General features: G+C 39.1%; 2 protein-coding genes and 1 long non-coding RNA gene across 3 annotated transcripts in view; 1 reads left to right on the top strand and 2 right to left on the bottom strand.

Moving 5' to 3' along the window:
- Positions 1 to 12,680, top strand: part of LOC124186401 — a 212,270-nt gene extending 199,590 nt beyond the window's left edge. Inside the window, exon 7 of the long non-coding RNA XR_006871656.1 lies at positions 12,581 to 12,680. This is a non-coding gene — a long non-coding RNA (uncharacterized LOC124186401). The remainder of the gene's footprint in view (positions 1 to 12,580) is intronic.
- A 563-nt stretch (positions 12,681 to 13,243) lies between these two features.
- On the bottom strand, positions 13,244 to 16,068 carry LOC124186580 (omega-conotoxin-like protein 1). Its single transcript, XM_046578411.1, has 4 exons — positions 15,916 to 16,068; positions 14,872 to 15,024; positions 13,958 to 14,104; positions 13,244 to 13,568 (listed from the first exon to the last, which is right to left on the bottom strand). The coding sequence occupies exons 2-4, from the start codon at positions 14,992 to 14,994 to the stop codon at positions 13,461 to 13,463; spliced, it is 378 nt and encodes a 125-aa protein (XP_046434367.1). The 5' UTR covers positions 14,995 to 15,024; positions 15,916 to 16,068; the 3' UTR covers positions 13,244 to 13,460.
- Positions 16,069 to 16,712: 644 nt separating this feature from the next.
- Positions 16,713 to 19,068, bottom strand: LOC124186399 (omega-conotoxin-like protein 1). The gene is made up of 3 exons (XM_046578092.1): positions 18,945 to 19,068; positions 17,592 to 17,776; positions 16,713 to 16,963 (listed from the first exon to the last, which is right to left on the bottom strand). Exons 2-3 carry the CDS (start codon positions 17,739 to 17,741, stop codon positions 16,823 to 16,825), a joined length of 291 nt encoding a protein of 96 aa, XP_046434048.1. The 5' UTR covers positions 17,742 to 17,776; positions 18,945 to 19,068; the 3' UTR covers positions 16,713 to 16,822.
- Between the last annotated feature and the right edge of the window lie 5,729 nt (positions 19,069 to 24,797).

Below are 24,797 nucleotides of genomic sequence, written 5' to 3'. Positions count from 1 at the left end.
AATAATCTTTGACACGTATGCAATACCTCTTCGGGCAGGTAGGCAGGTATGAACAAATCAATCAGCGAGCACCGTGTGACGCGTCGCGTTATATCCGTGATCGCGAAAACCAGAATTTCGGGGGCGGAGGAGGACGTTTAACCGTTTGTTTCAACAATCGTTTGAGGGATCGCTCCGTGGCGAGAAGGGGCGTTAAGGGGGTGGGACGGTTGAGAGGGTGTAGTCAGTCGTAATGCTGTTATCAGAGGGGAGCAGCGACCAGGTGGTGATCGACTCTCTCCTACCACCCCCACCACCCCCATCACCCCCATCACCCTGTATCGCATCGATACGTGTACGTACAGGGCACATCCCACTTGTACCCACCCAATATGACTGGCACGCTGACCTCCTGGCCCACCTAACTAGTGCCCATCACACACACACACACACACACACCCCTCCCTTCATCCCCGTTCACGCTTTATTACAAACCGGGGGTTCGGCAAAGGACGAGAGTATTGTCGGTGAATTTATTGTATCATGTTTATGGGGAGGTTGCACGATTTTCTTTCTTTCTTTTTTACATGTTTTTTGTTTTTCCTCCTCAAAGAATGAAAAAAGAACAAGGAATTTCACGGTCGACTTAATTTCTTCAACCTGATGCATTCCGTTGATTCAATTTCGATAAGTAACTTCTTCTTTGAATTTTAGTATTGAAACTCGAATTCTGAAATTTCCACTTCGCGTTGACTTGATTGTGTATTCAAACCGAATTTTTTCGAACACAATTTCGTAAACTTGAATCGTTTTTTTTTTCCATATTCACACACCTTGGACTTAGTTCCTCAAGTATAAGTTCTTAAAGAATCAATTCAGTTGTAACCGTTTATTGAATTCGAGTTTAAAAAAATTCCACAATCGAAGACATATTCCTTGAACTCGAATTCTCGAACAGAATTCATATATACGCACACACGCACACACACGCCTGTATTGTAGCAAAAATTCTTCGTAACCGAAATCTTGCGTCTGAGAAAGTAATTTTCATCGACAGCTGATTACGGGATACGATTGCAGTCGCAATGTAATAACTTCCCGATTGTAGAGGATGGGATGGATATGCAATCAAATGCCAAAGATTCTGAGGTTTCCTCCGCAAACCACCGCGTGCCGAATATATATTTCTCGTTGCACGTAACCAACTCGATGTTCCATGTTGGTATGTGTATCCACTGCACACACGAAACGTCAAGTGGTGAAGCAGTGGCTGGCTGGCTGGCTGACGCCTGTTGATTGTCAATTTGCTTCGCACCGACGCGACACGCTCAACCTAACATAAACGGCGCCGCGTCGTGACGCTGGTAGAAAAAGTCAAAAAAAAGAAAAAGAAAAAAAAAACACCCGTTTGCGTCGATAATTCTTCCAGCTCTTGGTGTATTATATTTAAGAATTTTTCATTGTTTTTTTAATTTTTTAAAAATTTTTTCATCACCATTACTGGGATAGAAATATTTTAGATGAATCGAAAGATCTAATTTTGTAAAAAGCTGTTGAGTTTTATCATTTTACCCTCTTGGGGAGAAATGAAAAACACAAGTTTTTCCGTGTCTGTTGGAAATTTTTTGTGAAATTGTTTACATTTTCTTAAAAAGCTGCAAAATGTGAATAATGATGAATTGGGTAAAGTTAAATATGCTTAAGGATACGGAGAATGGAAACATCACCGTAACCTACACACTGTGCTTATACTGATTAGATACAGACGGGATCCACTTTGATACGAAAGCGTACTCTAAGTGTGCTTGATAAAGCTCCGCGTCGTGTGTATTAGATTTTTTTGCCATCGAGCTTAGGGCATATCGTTAATCGATAACGGAGCCGCCACCGCAATTATTCCGCCCTGATTATAATTATCTCTGAACGCTGGAAAATTTCTGTTGTTCAGTAACCGTTTGACGAATGTTGAAAATTGTTAACGATTTGAAAAGAAGAATACAACTGATACATTGAAATTTGTTTTATTTTAGTTGTCGTTGCATAAAACTTTTTTAAAAAATCACAACACCGTTAACTAAATGGAAATTAAATTTAAGCTTGTTAACGATCATCGTCATTTATTATTTATTCAGTCTTGTTTAAATTAAAATTTTAATTACTTACACACTCTTCTGACAAAACTAGCTAAACTAAACTGCGATTATCTCTCGGCAAAACTTTTATAAATATTAATCACACACTATTTTAATCAAACAAACAGCAGGTACCTGAATCATCTTCGTAAAAACCAGTCTTTAAATTAAAGTTACGCACAGTATCTACTGTTGCGTACAATCAAGACGCGATTTCTCGCTTTCTCGATATTTCGATTTTTCGACACTCTTCTCTAGCCTCGAGTAAGGCCAGAAATCCTACCCTTCAACCCCCCTCCACCCCCCAGGGGTGAGTAGAGACCGTTTCTTGCGTGACGGCGAGGCGGGCGCGGCTGCCTGTCATCCGGGGCGTCCAGCCACCAAGGGACGGCTGGTGGCTAGTCGTCGGTGCATTAAGACTTTGACCGGGTATATACCTTGGCGAACGTGGTGAGAGCCGAACGGCGGAGCTGGAGGGTAAGGGGGTTCGGTTCATTTGCTAAGTAAGCTCTGATTATCTTCCCGTCCTAGTCACGGCCCGCACGAATATCATTATGTTGATTCACGTTTACGTTACAAAGTATCAAAAGTTTTATACTCCGTAGAGGAGCACCAATACGCGGATAGGAACGGTAGTTAAAATATCCCGGTTAATTGCGCCGACCCTAATTTCTAATTCCTAATTCCTAATTCCAGCCAACTCCCCGTCTCCGAGGTGCCGTAATACAGATCAACGTGTCGATCTATCGCGTATCGTTGTCATGCACACGATCACAAGACTGACGTACAGTGTTCGTTCAACAACACCCGAGGGATCCGAGCCTATCCCTTTTTCCTAACGGCACATGGCGACTTTTCACACCTTGTGGCTAAACCGACAACCGATGGTTAATAAGGTTATATGTATTGTATGTTAAATCGTGCGATCGTTGATCAGTTATTTCCAATAAAAATAATGGAAAAGGTGGAACGGAATAACGGTGAGGGAAAAAACGAATTGCTCTGAATCTGATCGATCTTCGGCTCTGTTTGAGGATGACGTGGGTACCAGATCACCACCACTCACACCCTCGTACTCGCAGACCGGAGTCCGCTATCGCCCATTAGGTTGGGGGAGGACGGGGTGACGGTATGACGGTAACTTCATTATCGGTGAAATTTAAATTCATTATACAATATGATCAATATTTCATATTTGAGAGCGGTTACACGCTGTATATTCCTCACGTTCGCAAAGCCGCGGGGATTTCTTCATTTTTGCTTTTTCGTTTCCTCCTTCCGTTTTATCAATTGCCGCAATATTTTGTCGTTCGAATACCAGAAGTTCCAAGGTACTTATTTATTATATTATTTCCGGATTGTAACGCACGGACGTCGACGGTGTTAACGATCGGGTCTGGGTAAATAATAAACCGTAATTTCACTTCCGGTAGTAGGGTTTATGTACACACATGTACGCATCTCCTTCCATCATTCCTTCATTCCTTTCTTTCTTCCTTCCTACTCTCGTTGGCTCGAACCCGATTAAGACACAGCAGGTTTCTGGATCCTACAAGAAAATACTCTTAGTCCAATACACTATTAAGCACTACGCGTATGTGTGTGAATGTAGCCGCGTGTATGTCACAAGGTCAGAGTGTGGTTTAATCCTGGAAAAGCTAGGAGCAATCGTTTTTGCCCGGCCGTTAGGGTCGCGCGGTTCGATCACGCCTCTGAATTCTACTGTCCATGGAGAAATTAAGGACGCGTGGTTTCGCTCCTTCATCTCTAATCAGGATTTAGCGGGACGGTGGCACCGATTCCGCTTCATCAACTCGTCATCCAGACTATAGAGATACTAAACGTCATCGACACCTTCTCTCTATCCATCTTCTATACCATGCTTAATCTCGTCTATCCTGAACAGCGCGGAATGGATATCTGCAAACTATGCGGCTCGCACCTACTGCTGATATTAATCTCAATATCGTTGTTTGATTGGGTCCGTTTGATTGATCGTTATCCTAGCCGCGTTCTCTGTATCCTGAAACCTTCACTCCACTCTCGGTCAAGTTTCACTGTTTTGAATTTGATTGATGGAGTTCGAACTTTCTTCCGATCGGTAACCGCGACGTTCGGTTTCTCAACAAAAGGCGTTTGGAAGTTTTGCCAAGTCTTGAAATTTTGGAATCAGTAGTCCAGTTAACGTCGACCACAATCGTGGTCGTAAACCTTCGTGTACGCAAAGTAAAGCGTCAAAGAACCTTCGACGTCGATTTAAGAGTCATAAATCGGTGATGTTGAACACGAACGGAACAAGGCTGAATGTTGAAGATACCGTACAGAGTACAATCGGTACGAAGAAAGAGCGCAATCGACGTGGTGAAAATGCTTACATCGGGGAGAATCGACGAAGCTCGTAGATTTGAGACGAGGTCAAAATCCAGTCGAGTTTACCCTACGGATGAGACAGGGATTGCAGTCGAGTCGAGTCGAGTCGATTCTGAAGAGAAGATCGTCTCGCGGTCGGGTGTCCGGTGGCGGGATCCGAGGTCACCATGGCAACCGACTGGCCGCCACCCTTCCACCCCATCGACTGCATCCCTGGACTAGACGAGGTGGATGCAGTTTGAATTTGTTGCTCGGACTGCACTTGCTCTGGGTTCGCTCGGCTTTTTTCCTCTCACGGACAAACGGCGGAGAGAGACATCGAGGCGAGGAGACTGCGCTGCGTGGAATCATGACGAACAAGAAGAGGACGGCCTCGGACGGAAAGGGTCCGACAGCAGCTACGCCAAATTAAGCGCTCTGCGTCATCCAAGCCTCGCTAATTCCGACTCCGAAGCCAAACGTTCCGTTCTCTTTTTCCTGCAAACAAGTCAAGACTCGATCCACGCTTTGCGATTAGGTATTGACGCTAGTTCCGAAAGGCACTTTGACCGATTGAATCGGTATTCGGAAATTGAAATGCTCCTGAGCTTTCAACATTTGGTAACAGTGACCATTCGGCACAATGGTCTGTCTGACTTCCCAGCAGTTGGGAATCTCGACCTGCGGTGAACCGGAGGCTGACAGGTTCGAAGGTTTTCAAGAGTATAACGACGATGATGATGTCGGTTATGATCACTGTGCATCTGCTAAATCTTTGTACGGTTGGTCCGTTCGACGCAATGGTCTGTCTGACTTCCCAGCATTTGGGAATCTTGACCTGCGGCGAACCGGAGACAAGACATGTTCGAAGCTTCTCAAGACCACGATGACGATGGTTATGATCATTGTGCGCCTGGCGGATCGTTGCGTGGTCGGTCTCGCAGATTATGGGACGGGTTAGAAGGTCTTAGAAGTTATAGGTTGTAGACGAAACTCTAGTTAAACTTAACGGTCGGTTAAGTCTGGGCTGCAGCGGTGTAAGTACGAAATACTCGGTGTACAAGCGCACGACCATTACACGAATACGTGGAGTGAGACGAGGCTGACTCGAGGGCCACAGTGCCAAACTGTAATCCTCCTTCTTCGAGGCTCGAGCTGGTAGGCCGACTACAGCCACCGGCCAAGTAGCCGTTCTCTTATCTCTATTTGCATAAATTCATAGTTACGGATTAGAGGTTGGATCGGTTGCGTATCCTCCCTCCGCCTGAGGATGACAACTTTGTCAAACGTCGAGCCGTCGTGACTCAAGAACTCCAATCTTTTACCAACCAGCCGCTTGCTTTTCACCGAATGGATACTCGATCCGATTTCTTCTCCTCTCTGATTACTCTACACGAGAGCAAAATTTTCGCTGTCTGACACGTATTTGTGACACCAGCTGCGAACCTATTATACCTCCTATTTTGTCTCGCATAGGGTAACGATAAAATATGCGACGGAATATTCGCCGAAGCTTGTGTTAGCTCGGTCATTTCCAACACGCCACCTCGTGTGACCCTCGGCAGAACGCTGTCCGGTATGCATGTGAGCGCAATCGACAAACGGGATCAAGATATTGTGAAAAGTAGCGATAACGTAAGGAGGAATCGAAATGCGAGAGAGAACCTGGCTTCGCTGATCCACGATACAAAACGGCCGACGAAACGCTTCGTGGTTGAAAAAAAAAAAAAATATATCGCTAATTGGTAATCAAGTCCAAAAGACTCGAGAAAATTGTTGGAAATTTTATTCCCAAGTATGTATATCGTGTACGTATTACGGTGTGGATGAGTAACGATGATGGGGTTTTTATGGGGGTACGGAGAAGCATCAATGATTCGCCTTGGTCTTATCGCGTCGCCGATTTGGAAAAAGGCGAGTTTAGACAGAGTGAGAATCGAAGCCGCGGGCAGAGTCGGGAATACTAAACGAACCCTTGGCTGAAAGGGGTGGAAAGTAGGGAACTCCATACTTACGTCGACTCCCGTCGAGGAGACGGTGAAACACGCAGCCTGACCGGGAGACAGACAACGTTCCCGCTACTTACGCTCTTCCGCGGCTTTTTAGGGGTTGGAAAAAAGAAGAGGGGGGTTGTTTTACGGACCTACGGACGGACGGACCATTTGGGCAGACACAAGCCGCTGCCTTTCCACCCTCACGCGACCGATCTTATCTCATCATGACTGACTACCTTACCCCGGGTGGTATAGAACAAGATCCGCTATCGCTACGAAATTGATTTCTTCCTGCATTTATTATACATTGATAGTTATATATGCCACGAGTAGATTATTGCCTTGGTCGTTTTCTACGCGTTTCCTATATCGCGATTAGTCGTGTTTGTACAGTACTTATATTTTTACCAATCGATCTATGTAGGAGTGAGAAATCGTTGTAACGAACTGGCTGTTTTATAAACTATGTATATGACAACATTGTCAAATGGTTGTCAAGAATTTTAAAGAGTTTAATTTTTTTTAAGGGGGCGCAAAGAACTGAAAGTGAAGGAGAAATCGGAAATTCGACTATCGGATGTAGATTTGAGGAAACGAAAGCGACCGGAAACATCGAAAAGATTAAAAATAAAAATGTGAAACACCGCGATGAATTATTACCGTGAATTGTGATAAGATATAACTCAGGTGTCTCGGGTGCCTCAAATATGGCACAAGCACGCAGCTGTGCGTTTCAAAGGGTATAAGTTAATTGTCGTTGAAAGTGCAAATATCTTTTTCTCTTTTTTACGCCCCTCGACATTTTTTTTTTTTTTTTTTTTTCTTCTTCATTTTTCCACTCTGTTATTATTGTTTTCAGGGTGTTATTCATATACAAACAGCCTATATGCCTATACGGGGAATTCCATGCGAATCAAACAAATATCTGACTCTAATATCCAATCAACTGAAACATTGTTTACAGGGTCTGAGAATGTTTTAAAAATTCTCAAAACTTTTATTTTTAACTCGGAGCGATTTCATTATGGAGCGATTTTTATATATTTTATTGGTATATTGAGCTTTTTTTTTACATCAGTCTCGTAATCAAAACTGGTCTAGAAATGCTCTAAGTGAAAAACAGAAGTTTTGAGAATATTTTGGGAATTTTCAAACCGTTCGATCGATTTTTCAGCTGCTCAAAAAAATTAAAATTTACCAGTGGAATAAAAGATCTAAAAAAAAAAAACAAAACAATCAGAGAACTGTTTAATAGTTGGGGCAATTGCAGAAAATTTTTTGAACAAAGTCAAAGATTGTGAGGGTCGGACGTTTGTTAAGTTCGCATGAGAGACGGCGCAGTTTTCCGCTATGAAAAAAAAAAAAAAAAACTAAAATAAAACAGATACGTTTAAACCGCACAGATAAGAGAGTACAAGGGGAAGTATTTGATATTATACGTGTATGTGTTTAGGTGTATGTATTCACTTTAGTTTCGTTTACCTTCTGATCCAACCACGGTGAAATTCTCAGCGATAACCGGAAGATAAAAGTAGAAAAAAAAAATGCGCCTAAAACGCGTTTAAAGAACATTGGAGAAAACATTTCTCTCTCTCTCTCTATCTCTCTCATTCTCTCATTGTGAAAGAATTTTCGTTTTGCGCTTTTAAAATATCATTTACTTTCAACCAGAAACAGAAAGTTTACCTCAGCCAACGTCAATGAAATATGATAATTAAATAAGTCAAAGTCGAAACTTGGCACAAGGTATAAAAGTTTTGTTGCGGTGTTGCAGAAAATTTATAAGTATTTATGTGCAGGTAGGTACGGTAGTCAAAGCGAGAAAGAGAAAGAAAGAGAGAGAAAGAGAGAGAGAGAAAGAGAGAGAGAGAGAGAGCGGGAACGACGGAGATGCGGATCGTTGGTTACCTACTTAAAAATAATTCAAAGAGGAGGACCAAAAGCTTCTTGCAAAGGATTCGTTATACGCGAACGTCCCCCGTTCGTTTTTTACTTCTCATTAGCAACGGCTTAGAAAACTTTCTCTCTCTCTCTCTTCACCCCCTTCGAAACCCCTTTTGTTTCACCTCGACTTGGACGGTTTTTCTCGAAAGTTTGCAAAACGAGTCGCGAATAACGGTCTAGTTATAATCGGGGAGGGAAAAAAAGAAAAATGAAAAAACAACGAGAAGTCAATTCGAAGACCCGGGGAAATTATTATCACCAAGTCTCGACTCGTCGGGAAAATCGCGTGGCGATGGTTCGAAGGGGGAAAGAAATCGTGACATCGAGGCCGCTGTGCCGCCGTGGGTGGGGTGGTCAGCCGTATAACAACCACCGCCAACTATCTCCATCACCTATCTTGAACGAAGGCGTCATTCCGTAAATATTTGCCGGTGAAACTCTTATCTTAGGACAAAGCTTTACTGACCATATGCCGCACTCTCACCCTCCTTTGCCCTCCTCGCCAGGCCGCCGATTACGGGTTTGCTTGTTTCCAGATCGCACCGTGTGTCTGTGTATGTAGGTACGTTTCCTTCGTTTGTACCGCCTGATATTGTTTCCTATTCGATGTTGCGTTAACAGTACGCGTACCGAGAATTTATTCAAACTCGGTTAAGGGTGGAAAATGCAGTGTTTTTTTTTTTTTATTTTCTTTTCTTTTCTTTTCTTTTCAGGAATTAATTGGGAATAATTACATGTCAGGAATTGAAAAATGTTCTTTCGCAGAATGTTTATAAAAATAAATGTCTTTTATCACTTAAAGTTAATAATATTGATGGGATGTGGGGTCAAAGGTTAGGTCATTTTTTTTAACCACATTGGGTACGTAAGAAATGTTGAATCGAGTTTTCCTGTATAGAGTAATCTAAATTAATTCAGCTCAATTTAAAATCTGAAAGCTGGAAATAATATTTTGTCACAGAAAAAAAAAATATGAAACCGGGATTTTCTCCACACGTGATTTAGAGGAACATCGATTCCAAGCGTTACTTAAGATTGATCTAAATCTGATAATCTTACCGAGTATTCGAATAAAGAATAAAAAATTGTGATCACGCCGCAGATTTGACGTAAATTAAATACACACCATTTGTCTCGAGACGTTTAAGATCAGTATCATTTCATTCCTAGTGTTTAGCAATGAAAAAACTTTTTAAATTCTCTTCTATAATCCAGGAAACCTCGAGTGCAGCGAAATGTGCGAAACGGAAGATCTTCTAAAATTGAATTACATACGCAGAAACTTCCATGCCCCAAATTTCAGATCCTTGATGGTAAAAAAAGCGCATAAAACGGGGTGAAAATAAAAAGAACTCGGTGGCTAAAGATGAAATGAAGCTGAGGCGTTGCGGGAACAAAGGGTTAAGGAGAAGAAAATTGGGGTAAAGGTAGAACCTCGGCTAAGTCACCGGATTAAAACAGAAGTGGCTGCGCTTATGCCGGGACATTCGACGAGTGTCGTTGCTGTTTCGCTCGTGGTCTATTCTCGCCGGAAAGAAAGAGCTAGACAGCTATGAAGGAGGGGGATGGGGGGAGATTTTTGACTATGAAGGGAGTACCTAGAAGGCGTCGCGGTTCCCGGTAAACCGAAAAACAATGAGGAGATAGAGACGAGGGTTGAAGAGAGAGAGAGAGAACAGCCGGAGGAAAGTCGTGATATGAAAACATAATCAGCGTTAAGCTCGCGAACACACAGCAATGTGCTGAGCTTAGCTTAGCTTCCTCTCTCTTTGTCTTTCTCTTTCTCTTTCTCTTTCTCTCTCTCTCTCTCTTTATCTCTGCGCCGTTGGGTGACGGTTTTCGTTACGCGTTTTCACCGCTTCGGTCTACCAGGTACTCGCCACTCTTTCAATCCAGCCTCCAAAAACCCCGAACGTACAGCCCAGGTGTACAATCGAACGATTTGAACTCGCCGCCAGACTCGAATTTGACAAATTTCAATTCTCAGGGCTGCCAGTGTCGTAAAACTTGGAGCTTATTCACTCACGGCTGGCCTAAAAGCTCGCAAACATTTTAACCTCGAACATTCTTTCTTTGTGAGTTCGATTCTTGGTCCGAAATAAAAAAAAAAAAAGAGACACCTTTTGTCGTTTTTTACATGCACAGTAATGTTTGTAAATGGAAACCCAGTGGCTCACTATTTTTTTTAAATCAAAACTGAACCAAGGTTTGTTTATTATAGAAATTTTATGTTTCTACGATTAACGTATCGTTTATTTCTCCTGTCACTTGCCTCGTTGATCATTGGACATAAGATTTGAACAGAAAGAAAACTCGTTCCAGTTTTGATTCCGAAAAAAAAATAGTGAATCACCGCGTACCCATTAATGAACGCAACCGTACCTAACCTCATAGTGAAATGATCCTCATGTATAATAATTTCCTGAGCGAAAGTTTGATCAGTAAGCCAATCAACGAATAAAAAATGTTGCCTTTTATTGGCCTCTTTCTTTTTCAATTCGTGTGAATTCTTTCAACTATCTTATACATTTTGTCCGATTTTTACAAACTTGTCCAACGCGCGGCTGTTTCGTCAGTTAAAGTATCGGATGTACAATTTGAATGCACATGTGCAGCTCGGGCCGAAAATTTTCTCCTCGTTCTGTCCTCGGCACGGTGCATTGAAAGGAATAATATCAGAGCTGCGGGTACACGGAGACATTATAAGCATGTGCTCATGTGTGCGAACGTTGTTGCAACGTAGTGCATCGAGATTGCTGCAGCAGACGAAGAGAGAGAGAGAGAGAGAGAGAAAGACAGAAGGAGAATCTCTGGTACGGTTTAATACCAATTTTTGCGCCCGTCACAGGTGGATAAAAGACTGCAAACTCCGGTTTCGCAAAACGGGAGATGAATTCAGTAACGATAAAGAGAATAAAAGTAGCTGAAAACGTTGAACGTTTGTGCATATGACGAAGAAAACGGAATTATTGTCTCGGTTGTTAATCGGTATTTTTATTCTCTTCTATACGTGTTCGTTTCTTTTTCTCGTTATTTGTTTAAAATTTTGATGTTTCCTTTGTAACACCACGGTGAAAAGTTGCGGTGAATTTACTGCTCCATTCTCCACAGCATCGCCGGTTACGACGCTGGACCGCGTGAAAAAATATTCTTCACGCGTCTCCTTCCGAATGGTACAACTTTTTTACGAGACATTTTCCAACTGAACGAACCAATCAGGTCGGTTGAGAACGTTACGCGTCTTTTAAATTCGGACACCATGTATCTGTATAAATATATATATATGTATGTATAATGCCATATGGCAACAAGGTGTGCGGGTATTAATAATTTATGAAAGATAGGTGAAAGATAAGTCAAACTCGCAACACTCCGTATCTCGTGGACATTGCGTCGATCGCTTAGCTCCGCGTGACGTCAAAGGCGAGCGGGCCTTCGACTGTTTTTTTTTAACTCTTAATTTTACAATTTCGTTTGCCAATTTTGGGCGACACTTTTTTATCCGCCAGCTTTTTTTTCGTACTTTTTGTTTCTCCCTTTTTGTCTTACTTTTTTCTCACAGCTTTGCGAGTTTCTTAACCCAGTTAACGCGTTAATAATTTGGTTATTATACACGGTAAGTCACGTGTGCCATCCTGCAGTCGGAGGTTTGAACCCGTTCCTCCTAACTTCCACACGCACTTCCGTGCCTGTTTCCTGCGCTAACACCTCACTTCCGGAACACGCAAAGAACCCCCCCAAGCAACGCGACGCCGACCCCCGTCAACCCTCGAGAAGAAGACGCGATCGTTGAACAATTTACAACAGTAATTATACAATTGTTGTACGCGATGCGAAGCTTACTTTCTTTTTTTCTTTGTTTTTCTTGTTTTTTTTTTTTTTTTTTTAATTCAATCGTCATGCCCCCACCGTTAATTATTAACGAAATACAAATGGGATTTTTACGAAGGAATTACCTTTCGCTTCTTTCGACGATATCGATTCTTTATAAACGCAATTGAGATTTTCTCCGTACGTATAACAGTGATAAACTTTATTTGCATTAATTAATTCTCACTTCTTTTTATTGATTATTTTTCCTTATAAGCGTTTCAAAGATTTACACGGATCTTTGTAAAATAAAAAATCAACACCTTTGTGAATTCGTATCAAGCTAAGACGTCCCATTATTTTATTTTTCAGGATCGTGTTTTGGTGACCTTTCCGCCGTGCTTGTGTTACGTCATCTTGCATCGAGGAGAGGCGGAAATATGAGGTAATGGACCATTATTCTGATCGTATCCCGACTCGAGAAAAAATTTAAAAACAAACACATTATCGCAACAGGAAATATATTAGAAAATCGTCTATTATATTGGCAAAAAGATGGTTCGTTAGTCGCGATACAAATTATAATCATTTATCATTTCAAACATAATAACGGAATCAGAATTTTTCGTCAACTCTAAATTAGAATATCATCTAGCACGAATATATCGTGTCAGAAAATGTATTTCCATTAATCTGTCTACGTGGATTTCTACGATTTCAAAACTCGAATTTCAAATACGTAATCGAAAAGTCTACCCAGAAAAAAAGTTGGCGCCGCATTTGCTTTGACAAGACAATTTAATCGAAAATTTGTGATTTTCGTCCTGTGGGTTTAAAAATTTTTTTCTTCTTCTCCTTAACTGACAACGGCAATCGAAAGAACGGGTTTTTCACACACACACAGAGCTAATAAAACGCATTTCACATTTCGCAATCGCAAAGTACAAGTCGACATTTTTTCTAATTCTCCGTTTCGATTCTTCTCTTTAATTCCGCAGAATGTATTTCATCGATTCGTTTCCGTGACTTGACCCATTATTTATCATAAATTTTATTCGTTAGACGCATGATACAATAAAGCTGGTACAAAGCATAAAAGTAGGTAATAATATACATGCTACACATGTTTATTCGAATGCATAATTCGTTCCCGTCGCATTGTATCAACGTTCGTGTACTTGTGAAGAATGATTGTACAAGCACGCATAACGAATCGTGAAAGTCGTTATTATTCACGTACAACGTTGAACGATTAATTTTGTTTCTTCTTTGTCAGATCTGCTTCGGTTATGATCACTTGACACCTGTGCGCGTACTTGTTACACCTTGTATTTGCGCAGCACTCGCTCTGCGTGTTGCACTGAAATCAGATATATTTTTCATCATATTACAACAATTTACAAATGGACAGATTTTCGTTTATTGGTTTATTGAATGCGAAGCAGTGGCAAAAAAGCGACAACAACTTAACACCATCGTTACAATGATCCGTTTTCATATTCATTCCACTCATTGTCATTCGTTTGTTAATTCTTTTTTTTTTTTTTTTTAATGATGTGATGTTTTAGTATATGTGAATTAAATTGCCAAAAAAAAAAGAAAAAGAAAAATTCAATGCATGAATTTGTTATACCTATATGAAATGATGCCGCAAGCGGTTCTCTCCTTCGGTTTCTTTATACTTTTTGTAATTTTTTTCTCTTTCTCTTTCTTATTTTCTATAAATAAAAGCTTCCAAATCGAAGCTTATGAGTCCATTTTCGGACCCTCGTTTTCCATCGTTGATGTTGGTGTTGTCGAATTCGCTTCCCTCCAACCTGGGCTCTGTTTGCTCACGCATTTCCCAGCGTAAGTCATGCACCATAAATTCGGACAGCATTCTTCCACCACAAGGCACTGAATCTCAGCCAAATAATAATTTATTTTCTTACTTCAAAATCTGATTATTTTTATTCACCCTCAGCTAAAAGGCAGAGCTAGCTGAATTATTCTTACAATAAATTATGGAGAGCGGAAAAAATTGATCGAATAGAAATGTCGCTTATTTCTGGAAATGAAATGTATTGATACAGCTTGCACGAAACAGAGAAAACAAATTGCATTATACAATTACACGACTGCATGCCGAAGATTTGATCAAGATGTGGAAAAAATCGAAGAAATGCGAGAAAGAGAAAGATATAATAATTTACAAGATACTTGAATCAATACTCGATCGAGATGGAAAGTTTTCAACCGATCGTTTTACGAGACGATAGGTTGTTAAAAAATAACAAAAAAAAGAAACATCAGAGAAATCGATGATAATTCCAAGAAAATCATATAACTTAATAGAAAAAAAAAAAAAAACTGATCCCAATTAACGACTGCAGTAAAAACGAACTAATAATGCAAAAGCAAAAAATAAATACAGCAAAAGCAATCATTGGTATTAAATAATATGATATATTAATAGCGGCATGCAAAAGGCTTGTCATTTTAGCTTGCTTTTTGATTGAACATTTTTTTTTGTTTTCTCTAATTTTATTGCTTTTCTGACTTTCGATACGAAACGATTGTGCAGGTTATCTTCGTTGTTATCGCGTCGTTCGTTATTCACCCTCGTATCATTGTTGCTGTAATTATTATTATTATTATTAATATAATTATTATCATGAACCGACCGGGTCGCCGTGACTCTTGCATGTTGGCCCAGCAACGCTTGTCGGTCTTTTGCCAGTCGACGCCGATATAACGGTTCCGACGAGCAGACCGACGACGCAGACGTAGAAAAGCAGCTTCGACATTCTTGGTTACTACGCGCTTCTCTTTCTTATCTGCAACAAAAACGATCGGGTGTAATGAAGAAGTGAGGTGAAAAAAAAAAAAAAATACACTTCATTTCGCACGATTTCGTTGATTGTATAATTTTATCAATCCAATTAAACGAACACTCTTCGTGGTTATTGTGATTGCATTCTTTTTTTTTTTTTTCAACCAATGCTGCTTACGTGTTCGTTCCGAAGTTTCACGAAGTGTGAGATACGAGAATCTTACAGTCGGTGTTATTCCACTTGGAAGATAGGAAGAGAAACGGTGAGAGAAAGAAAGAAAGTTAAAGCGAAGCTAATTGCGAGTGAATCAACGAGAGAGTCGCTCGAATCGAAACGTGCCGTTGTTCAAGGTTTTTTCACTCTTGCCACGGAAATTCCAGCTGTTGAGTAAAGCTTGAGGAACAACGAAAGAATGAAAAAATATGCTTAACGACGGTAGAAAGGAATAAAAAATGACTCGTATTTTGCTCTTGCGATTTCAACGGTCATTATACTTAACGTTGCCGTGCAAATTGTTAATAAACCAAGATCCGAGACGAGAAAGAAAATTGAGGATAACAGATCGTAGTTGGTGGAATTTTTTTTTTTTCGCTCACAAAAATAATCCAATCGAATGAATGTTGAAAACGAAACAATTTGATCTTTTCCAGGATCTTATGTCCCCGCATTTCAACGACGTTGCGTAGAGTTTGAAAATTTTTATTTTAAACATTCTTCTATCGGTAATTTTTGACACAGAGACGTGTAAATGTTGCACTTGTAAAAATCTAAATTTCTTGGCAAGCAATATATTTTTGATTTGATTTTTGATTCCCTTTTTTTCAGCCTTTTCTTTGCACGCATTTCACTCGATTCCTTCCAGGATAATCAAAATCTAAAATTATTATTACTCACAGTTTCTGCGCTGAGTTATTCTCCTTATTTTTTCACCTCCCGATGTTCTTCTCGTTACAAATTAAGTCGCACTGACTTCTCGACCGCCGGTCTTAGCCTACTTATAGCCTCTCGGGTTTCTCCAACACAAAGGCGACCTGTCGGTTCGTCGTGTGGACGGAGTGAGCAAGTGTTGATTCTGACGTGCCTAACGCGTACACAGGCCGCATAACAAAGTGGAAATTAAGAATCGTAACCGTAAATTGTGTCTGCACGAATGCAACAAACTCAAACGGCGGCAGACATCGCTCTGATAGTAACTAATTTCAAGTAATAATCTTCTATGATATAATTTTCTCCAACTGGTTTAATTGGATAAAAATTTCTGTTGAAAATCATGATAATCGCCTATTTCTGTACGGATGATTTCTAGTGTCGGTCGTTTAATAAATTCGAAACAACGTTCATCGTTCTAATTTGTCTTCTCGTAATCACGAACATAATCACGTTTTTAATAATTTCATTTATTCCGTTTTGTTTTTCATCTCCATTCATTTATTATTTTCCGCCTTTTTTTTGAGCAACGAATTTCACTTATTGCCGCGTTATCGACTCGGGGGAAAATTGAGATAAAAATAAAATAAAACGCAGGAAATTCTTATCAGTAATATTTTTCGAATTCTTCTCGGAAGAATTTCTCCGGAGGAAGCAAAACTCGGGGTTTTTTTGCTATTCAATTTCTATATTGTTTTGGTTTCTCATCTCCGATCCATGCATTTTCATTCTTCACTATACATAGGGTAATTAAACAAGTCACGTACAATACGTATGCATTATATTTGTGCTTAATTTTCATCGTTTTGTGTTTATTACGTTACATTATTGAAATTTACGGAAGTATATTTTTCAAACAATTGTTCGTGTCAGGTTATTGGGCCTTCTCTCTGGTTCCAAGAATCTTGAATCTGGCTTCGGCCAGATCTGCTTCGGTTATTCTTGCTTGGCATCTCCCCGCGTATGGATGGCAACTTGTACCGCTGCAGCACTGCTTGGCGTTTCTGCCGACGCACTGAAATTTGATTTTTTTTTTAATTACGATACAGATCGGTTTTTATCCTTGCTTGTACGTTGTCCGAAACGTGATCGGAAAAATCAAAAGATATTCGCAACAGTGAAGAAATGTAGAAAAAAAAGACCCGAAAACCAATTATACACAAATATTATACAGACAAAGAATTAAGTACCTATATTTTTTCATTTGTTTCGCCTATCTTTTTTTTCCCCTCCCTTAACAATTAACAAAAACGAATAGTCTAATATGCGATGCTTACGTTTCATTGATTCGACTTAAACATAAAGACACAATCGGTACAGAAAGAGAGAAAGAGAGAGAGACAAAAGTAGATAACAAAGTTGAATAAAAAAAAAAATGTAAAAAACTTCAGGCTACTTTTTCAGAGTTGGGACAATTGGAGAAAAATTTTTGAACAAAATCAAAAATCGCGGTTCGGCTCGCATGGAATTCCGCATATGTGAAACGAATAAGATAATTTTGTCGTTATTATTGTTGTTGTTGTTTTTATAATTCTAGTTTCTTGATTTCTCCTTTCGTAGCAGCTATATTTTATATTTTTAATAAATCGCTTGTCGTATTCGTGTCGTTGTTCTTATAATTTAGGTTGTTGTTATCAACTCACAGAGTCGCCGTGACGGCCGCATGCTGTTCTTTGCGTGGATCTAGGTACGGCGATGGAGCTTGAGTGCCTCGTATTTCCGTAACTCGTGGTCGCCGAGATTACGGTTCCGACCAGCATAACGATGCAAACGAAAAACAGAAGCTTCGACATGGTTGATATTTGCCTTTTTTTTTGTTTTCTTCTTTCTGTAACGTGAAAACGGTCGCTTTATAACTGCAAGAGAAGAAAAAAACAACGTTATTCTCACGTTCACGATTTCACTTTTTCGCCAAAGCTCTCGTTGATTCGTGCATAAAATTTCTCAATTCACATCAAATCTTGAAATTCAACCAATGGTAATTTTTTTTTCTGCACTCCTTTTTGTCAGAATTCCTCGATTACTTCAATTTTACTACATCATAATTGGAGAGAAATGAATTTAATTGAAAAAAAAAAAAAAAAAAACAGCAAATCTGTGCAAGGCTCTGCACAGGTTTTATGCCTTATAAACGCGGAAATTTGTAACGAACGTATAAGATATAGGAATGATGTCATATCTGCTATATTCCTTTTAAAATATTGACAGTGAGAGTGAGAGAGAAGTGACGTGAAACTAATTCCAAGTTAATGACTGTACAGTGTGTGAATCACTTGTGAATCGAAACATGTCCGCGCTTCCAAGGTTTTTCCCAGTCCCATTGTGTTATATATACGTGGCGAATGGGAATGAAAGAATAGGTAACTGAGTGTATAACACACAAGGCGAGAATTAATCGTGAATAAAAAATAAAATAAAATTTAAAATAATGACTCGCACCCAGCCTTCGCTATTCAGTGAATTATTATTTACTCGTAAATTTATCTGTTAAATTCTGCCCACGTTATAGAGATAATGAAAATTGAAAACAGACCAAGTATAACTTGACCTCTCTTAGCCTCTGATTTCTTGGAATTTACACAACGCTGCGCGTAATTTATTTACCATTGCGTAACGTAGAGAAACAAAACTGATGTCGTATTTTTGCACAATCTCTATTTTCCAAAATTTTTCACGTCGATTCTTCATTTACATCTGAACGTGAATCGGTGCAAGGTTAATAAAAAACTAATCGAACCGGTTATACGTACAAATTGGCACAAGAATTTTTTAACATCGTAAATTGTCCGAACGAATTCGGATCTTTTAAAAATTTTGATGTTGAAAAAAAAAAGCTAGACTAACGACGCTTACGTCATCGCATTGAACAATTATCATCGTATGGTTCGATGATTCTTTGAAAAAATTCTACACCATAAATTTTGAACAGATTTCACCTTCCCCCTTTTATCTCTGTCGAATTCCGAGAATATAAATCGACAGCGAAAGTTACTCACGGTTTCAACGACAAATTCTTATCCGTTTATACCTCGGGTGAACTTCTTCTCGTCGCTAATGAAGTCGTACTGACTCCTCGACACGGATCTTGACCTACTTATAGTCTCATCGTCAGTTTGGTTCCCCCATCGTAACGGCGATAGTTTCCATAATCGTGTGTCTCTGCGTACATGTGACACAAACGGAGACGGAGAACACGGGTCAAAGCGACTGCGAGGCGATTAGAACCACTATTGTAGAAAAATTTCAACGTCTTTCCAGAAACGGCAAGATTCTAGGAAAAAGACTGTCGTCATTTTTTCTTTTTTCCACAAATTGTTTTTTCTCTTCCATGCCTTTGATGTTCAACTGTCATTAAACACAATTATTCTCGTTCAATGTTATCGACAAGTTTCGCAAATTTTTCCACCCGTTCCGATGATTACAAGGAATTTAATCCAAGCGTGCAATATAAATCATTACAGAAGCACAGATCCAAGAAATTGTCGCACGAAACAAATGTCCGCAATTTCTTCTCTAGATTTTTCACAATTGTTTTCATTTTTTAGGTCAAGTCTTGCTCGTCGAGAGAATTAATTCGGGATGTTTTTTTTTACATACTTACCTAGTTTCAGAGATTTGCTTAATTACTTGTAATATGAGAAATGAAAATCTTTCTGCGTATTTGTATCAAGCTAACTTGTTTTTTATTTATTTTATTTTTCAGGCTGGTAACTTGGTGATATTTCAGTCGTATTGTGCGACGTGATCTTGCTTCGAGAAGACGAGGAATTGTAAGTTGTTTAATTTTTTCCTGTTTACATGTCGTGTATTTAATCGGAACACTTGATTAAAAATTTCGAAGATGTCCGACGTTGATCTTCTTAATTAGATGCGATTTCTTCGTTCGTCTATTTTTCGTTTCAAATATCTTTGTAATACTGATTTCGTATAATACCGGAGTTCCAGAGTCGGATAATATTTTGTGAAAACTTTCGGTATCTTATCTGCTGTTCCACGAACAACAAACTATATAGCAATATCATTTCTATCATCCTTCGAGTCGGATTGAAAATTTTTTGAAAATACACACAGCGACGCAACAGGAAATTTCTTAGAACGTCTTCAGATATATTGGTTTGATTGCCAATGGTCACAAAACATGTTGTATTATTTACCATATCAACTGACTGCGAACCGCGGTTAATCGATTTTTATTTTATCATTTGACCCGGGAGTTCCAGGAGCTGTAACATTTATTTACCCGACGTACACGGATTACATATCACATATTTATTTCTCTCCACCATTTCGACTTTATACGTATATACACACACATTCCATGAAAGTTATATATTGAAAAACATTGGTCGTTTAAAAAAATACAGACATCGAAGTGAATGGGAGCTTTTTTTTTTTTTTCCTCTCTCATTGTCTAAGTTACTGTAGAAAAATACTTTACGCATGTGTCATAGATGAAGAAATTAAAAAAAAAAAAAAAAAATCGTTTGAAAAAATTGATGATATAAAAGCAACGATGTAATCAACGCAACGCGTAACGTTATCAATTAAAAACTGCGTATAACATCGAGAACCTCGCGTGTAAAATTCCCCAAGGTATAAACGCTGCACTTGTTGCGTTATGTACTAATATACATACAATACGTGAGAATTATTCATTGTTCGAATTAAAAACCAGTGACACGGAAATTCTCAGGATATTTTCCCCCCTTCTCAATCCAATCTCTTTGTATTCCGATTGATTTTATTGTTGTATACCGACATTAACAGTTTACAGAGTAGACTTGTGGGTAAAATGAGTTATAAAGAATTGCGACAAGGCGATGATTCGATTTCTTGTTATTTTAATCTCACAGTTAACGTATTTTATTCGTTCGTTATTTTATTTATTCCATCAATTCTTATTCATTCACCTTCACTATTTATTTTAGAATCTTATTGTTTTCGTGCTAAACACATCAACGAAGGAATAATTTTTTTCCGCATTAAAATTCTTCTTTAAAAATATATCCGTTACCGAATAATCGTAAGTCTTGTGTTTTATATAATGTATCAGTTTTTTCTTGCTCTCAATGACATCTGTTTTTAAATCGTAATTCGTCTCTGTGTGCTTGCGTAAATTTTTTTTTTTTTTTCTTTCATCTTTCTACGCTCATACATCACGCCTTATTAACTTATTTCACCCATCCGTTGCAATACACAGGCATACTATGCATATTTTATCTACACGAATACATACGTTTACAATATACGATAAAGTGCGGCAATTATGAAGTCTACAATATTATACACGCGTAATTAAAGCTTATCTTTGAATTTGTTTTTATTTATCAAACGTTGTACTCCTTATATACATGCACATATGTATATATATGCACGTATGTAATGCTGGTACTACGCAGCCGCTCGAGTCAGACGAAAAACAAACTTGAGATGAAAATACAATAGCATCTTGTATAACGTGTGTTCAATTTTTCTTCATCTTTCACGAATTATTACAATTTCAATTAATTTTCGTTTTCCTTTTTTGATGAATTTTCATTAACCTTGGCTGACGTGTGAAAAGTATTACTTTCGGTTTCTGAAATCACTTTTCTTCGAACTTCAACGAATCGTTGCGTTCCCGAATCTCTGGAATCGGAAGATGTCGAAAACGCCTGGATAAAAAAATTCGTAACTTGCAGGATTTTACAATCAAATGATGGGCACGAAAAATAACCAACAAAAATACACTTTTTCTAAATAAACGATCAAGTTTTACCGAGTTTGTATATTTATAATTGAAAAAAAAAATTTACACATGCTTTGTTTCTTAGAAATTATTTTGTTTCGTAATTTTGCTTTCAAAGCTCTTTCATTAGGCTGCCAAGTCCTATGTTTTCGAAATCATCGCGAAAGTTTGTCGGACGTACCGACAGACTCGTAACTTTTCGTGACGATGAAAAGTAGCGCAAAAAAAAAAAAAAAAAAAAAACCACCGTTTCTCCGACTTGTTTCATCCGTCGTAGATAATTTTTCTCTCAGAAATGTTTTGTAAAGTGGTTGAAAAAAAAAAATCACAGCTGTTTTTTTTTTATCTCTCGTTTTACCTCTTCTTTATACTTTTTCTTATTCGAAATCGACAAAAGAGATCACGAAAAATGGAAGTCCCGGGCGAATGTCCTCACTCGCAATATGTACGGCGAAAAGCAATATCGCCCGGTTGATTTGTTATACAATTGTTACACGTCCTCCCCCCTCCCTCACCGAGCTAGTCAGATACTCTGTCTATTTGCTTTGCTGCTCTTTCGTTTCATTGTCCTTCTCCTCATCCTCGTTCCCCTGTTCCAACTCAGTCAGATGTAACTACTAACTCTTGACGGGCGTCTTATTTTATCGCCGCAGGTAAACATTATATTGCTTGCAACGGTGTTCGGGGTTTGGGAAATCCTCGTTTCTCGTTTCGTTCCCTCCTTATACGATTCCCAGACGATACAACTCGGCGAAAAGTTTTATTTTTATTTACTTTTTATTTTTATTCATTTATTTATTTATTTTTTTTTTCTTACCTCCCTTAAAACTTTCCTCTCTTTTTACACTTCTCTTATTACACACGATCGTGCAGAGAAAATCTAAAAAGATGAGAAAAAAAATGACGGAATAAGAATGCATATTTCCATAATCCGAAAAAATTGAAACTGAAGGAAGAAAAAAAAAAGTTGAGAAGACTTTTAGCGGGATTTATTTTCCTTGGTCAAAACTCGAGCTCAAGTTTTCTACATTTCCAGATGAAAGTAAATATTAAAAAAAAAAAATAATTGACTGTTCAGCTTAGGAAGAATCAAAGTAAACTTTGGGAGACAAATGAAAATTGTCAATTTCTTTATAGAATTTGAAGTAAAAAGATTTTTATATTTTTTCTTGTACCGACACATAAAATAATACCTAGATTATTCTCGCCCATTTGTTATAAATATTTTAATTGAAAAGAAAAATACGATGATTTTTGCGGTTTGCTTTGCTAAGTTTGATTTCTCTCGAGTTGATGCAGGGTATATTGTTATAATAACATCTCGCGGTTAGAATGCGGCGAAACCACTTCGTATAGTAATTCCAACTTTTTAGAGCCACGGGAATGCCGGCGGAGCGCATAATGCGAGAGACATATGACAGCTTTGTCGTTTTGTAGGCGAGGGAACAGTTACAAGTATAATAAACGTTGACCGTTAAACGCGAGAAGAAGATGGCACGGCGAAGTTGAGAAACGGAATAAAAATGAAAATGGGATAAAAGGGACTCAGGCTGGGGATACGATTACGCAAAAGAAGGGCGGAGAATTTCAAACTTTTTTCTGGTCAAACTCGGTGAAAATAAATCAAATTTTTACGGAGTGTCAAACTTTCAGCCGTCGGGTTTTCGATCATTCGAAACTTGGTCGTTTCTTCAAAGTTTCAATTCTTTACTTCGACTTTCGCCGCCAAATAATTCGGAATTATACGCTTTCGGAATATCAAGACCGCCCGGATTTACGCGTTAAAAAAAAAAATCATTAGAATCTGTTGTAAATTTTATGCTACTCTGAGATAACGGAAAATTGGAACATTGCAAGCTGATGAAAAAATCGAATTTCAGGCTTTTTCAATATGGATTAAAAAAAAGGGAAACAAAAAATTGACCCGGCAGATTTTAACTTGACGATTTTCTCCGCATCTTTCGGCACACATTTTTACAACGTTTGCAGAAACGACTCGAATAAAATGATCAGACGAATAGTCAAGATACAAAAATCGACGCGAATCGCGGCGTTATAAAGAGCAAGCGATTTCTTTTTCTAGCGACGATAAGAGAAGTTTACCGCACCCCCCCCCCCCCCCCAAAAAAAAAAAAAGAAAAAAACCCTCGAGGCCCACCCCACGTGTATTCTGAAAACGGTGTCATCGTCGTCTCGTCTCGTCTCATCTCCTCTCATCTCATCCCCTCCCAAGTCCTCCTCCCCCTCCCTCTCCTCGACACTAAAACCCGCACTTTATTTCTCGAAATAACCTTTGTAGTGGCGAATTCTTAAATGTCTTTTTCCACCACGGGGTTGTTGGGTCGCGAGGGGGAAAAAAGGGGAGAAAGAACCTTGTCCGTGACAGGCGGTTTAAGCCGGTGAAATGTACTCGTGGTTCTACACACGCACACAGAGAAATTCGCGAGATTCATCTCCGACTCCGAAAAAGAGAGAATCAACCTTAGCCTTCTCACTTTATCCCGCGATTCATCCGGCAACGTTCTTTTGACCGACGTTTCAGGACGCGGCGAATCTGTTTTTGGTTTTTACGAGCGGGAATCGTGAATTTTCTACCACCCCTTAAAACCTGACCCCTTGATGTCTTTCGATCAGCAAGAAAATCGCAAAACGATCTTTTTCACACCCCCACCACCGCCCTCCACCAACAACGCTGCCGCCAAAATTGAGACAGCGGCGATCATTTTCTATGGGCGATGTAATGGGATAATAAAATTTATCATCATACATCCCTGGCTTTTCCTTTCTTTCTTTCTTTCTTTCTTTCATTCTCGATTCTTCGCCTCTCGGTATTCCTCGTAAATCAAAGGTAGAGAATTCGAGTCGTGTAAGTCAAATGAAATTTGAATAACAACAATGCCCAAAAGTTGTCAGTAAATTTTTTGAACAAACCATTGCTTGATAATTTTTTTAGGGAATGTTTCTTCTCGTCGTGTGAAATGAATTCGTTGATTTGTGTGTGTGTGTGTGTGTTTTTATTTTTTTCTTTCGTCTTATCGTGGTTATCCCTTTTCTTTTTTTTTATATTCTCGTTTATTTTGCACGTCGGTCGAATCGCCGAGAGTGGCGAAATAAGAGAAGA

Source organism: Neodiprion fabricii, chromosome 7, assembly GCF_021155785.1.
Source record: "Neodiprion fabricii isolate iyNeoFabr1 chromosome 7, iyNeoFabr1.1, whole genome shotgun sequence".
Classification (NCBI taxonomy): Eukaryota; Metazoa; Arthropoda; class Insecta; order Hymenoptera; family Diprionidae; genus Neodiprion; species Neodiprion fabricii.
The sequence above is the reverse complement of the archived record's forward strand: the minus strand, read 5'-3'. Positions and strand labels throughout refer to the sequence as shown.

Coding starts and splice junctions, on each gene's coding strand:
- LOC124186399 (XM_046578092.1), bottom strand. CDS start 17,741: ATGTCGAAGCTTCTGTTTTTCGTTTGCATCGTTATGCTGGTCGGAACC. Junction 16,964..17,591: donor GCGGCCGTCACGGCGACTCT/GTGAGTTGATAA, acceptor ATCAAATTTCAG/TGCGTCGGCAGAAACGCCAA.
- LOC124186580 (XM_046578411.1), bottom strand. CDS start 14,994: ATGTCGAAGCTGCTTTTCTACGTCTGCGTCGTCGGTCTGCTCGTCGGA. Junction 14,105..14,871: donor GCAAGAGTCACGGCGACCCG/GTCGGTTCATGA, acceptor GCTGAGATTCAG/TGCCTTGTGGTGGAAGAATG. Junction 13,569..13,957: donor AGGGTCCGAAAATGGACTCA/TAAGCTTCGATT, acceptor ATCTGATTTCAG/TGCAACACGCAGAGCGAGTG.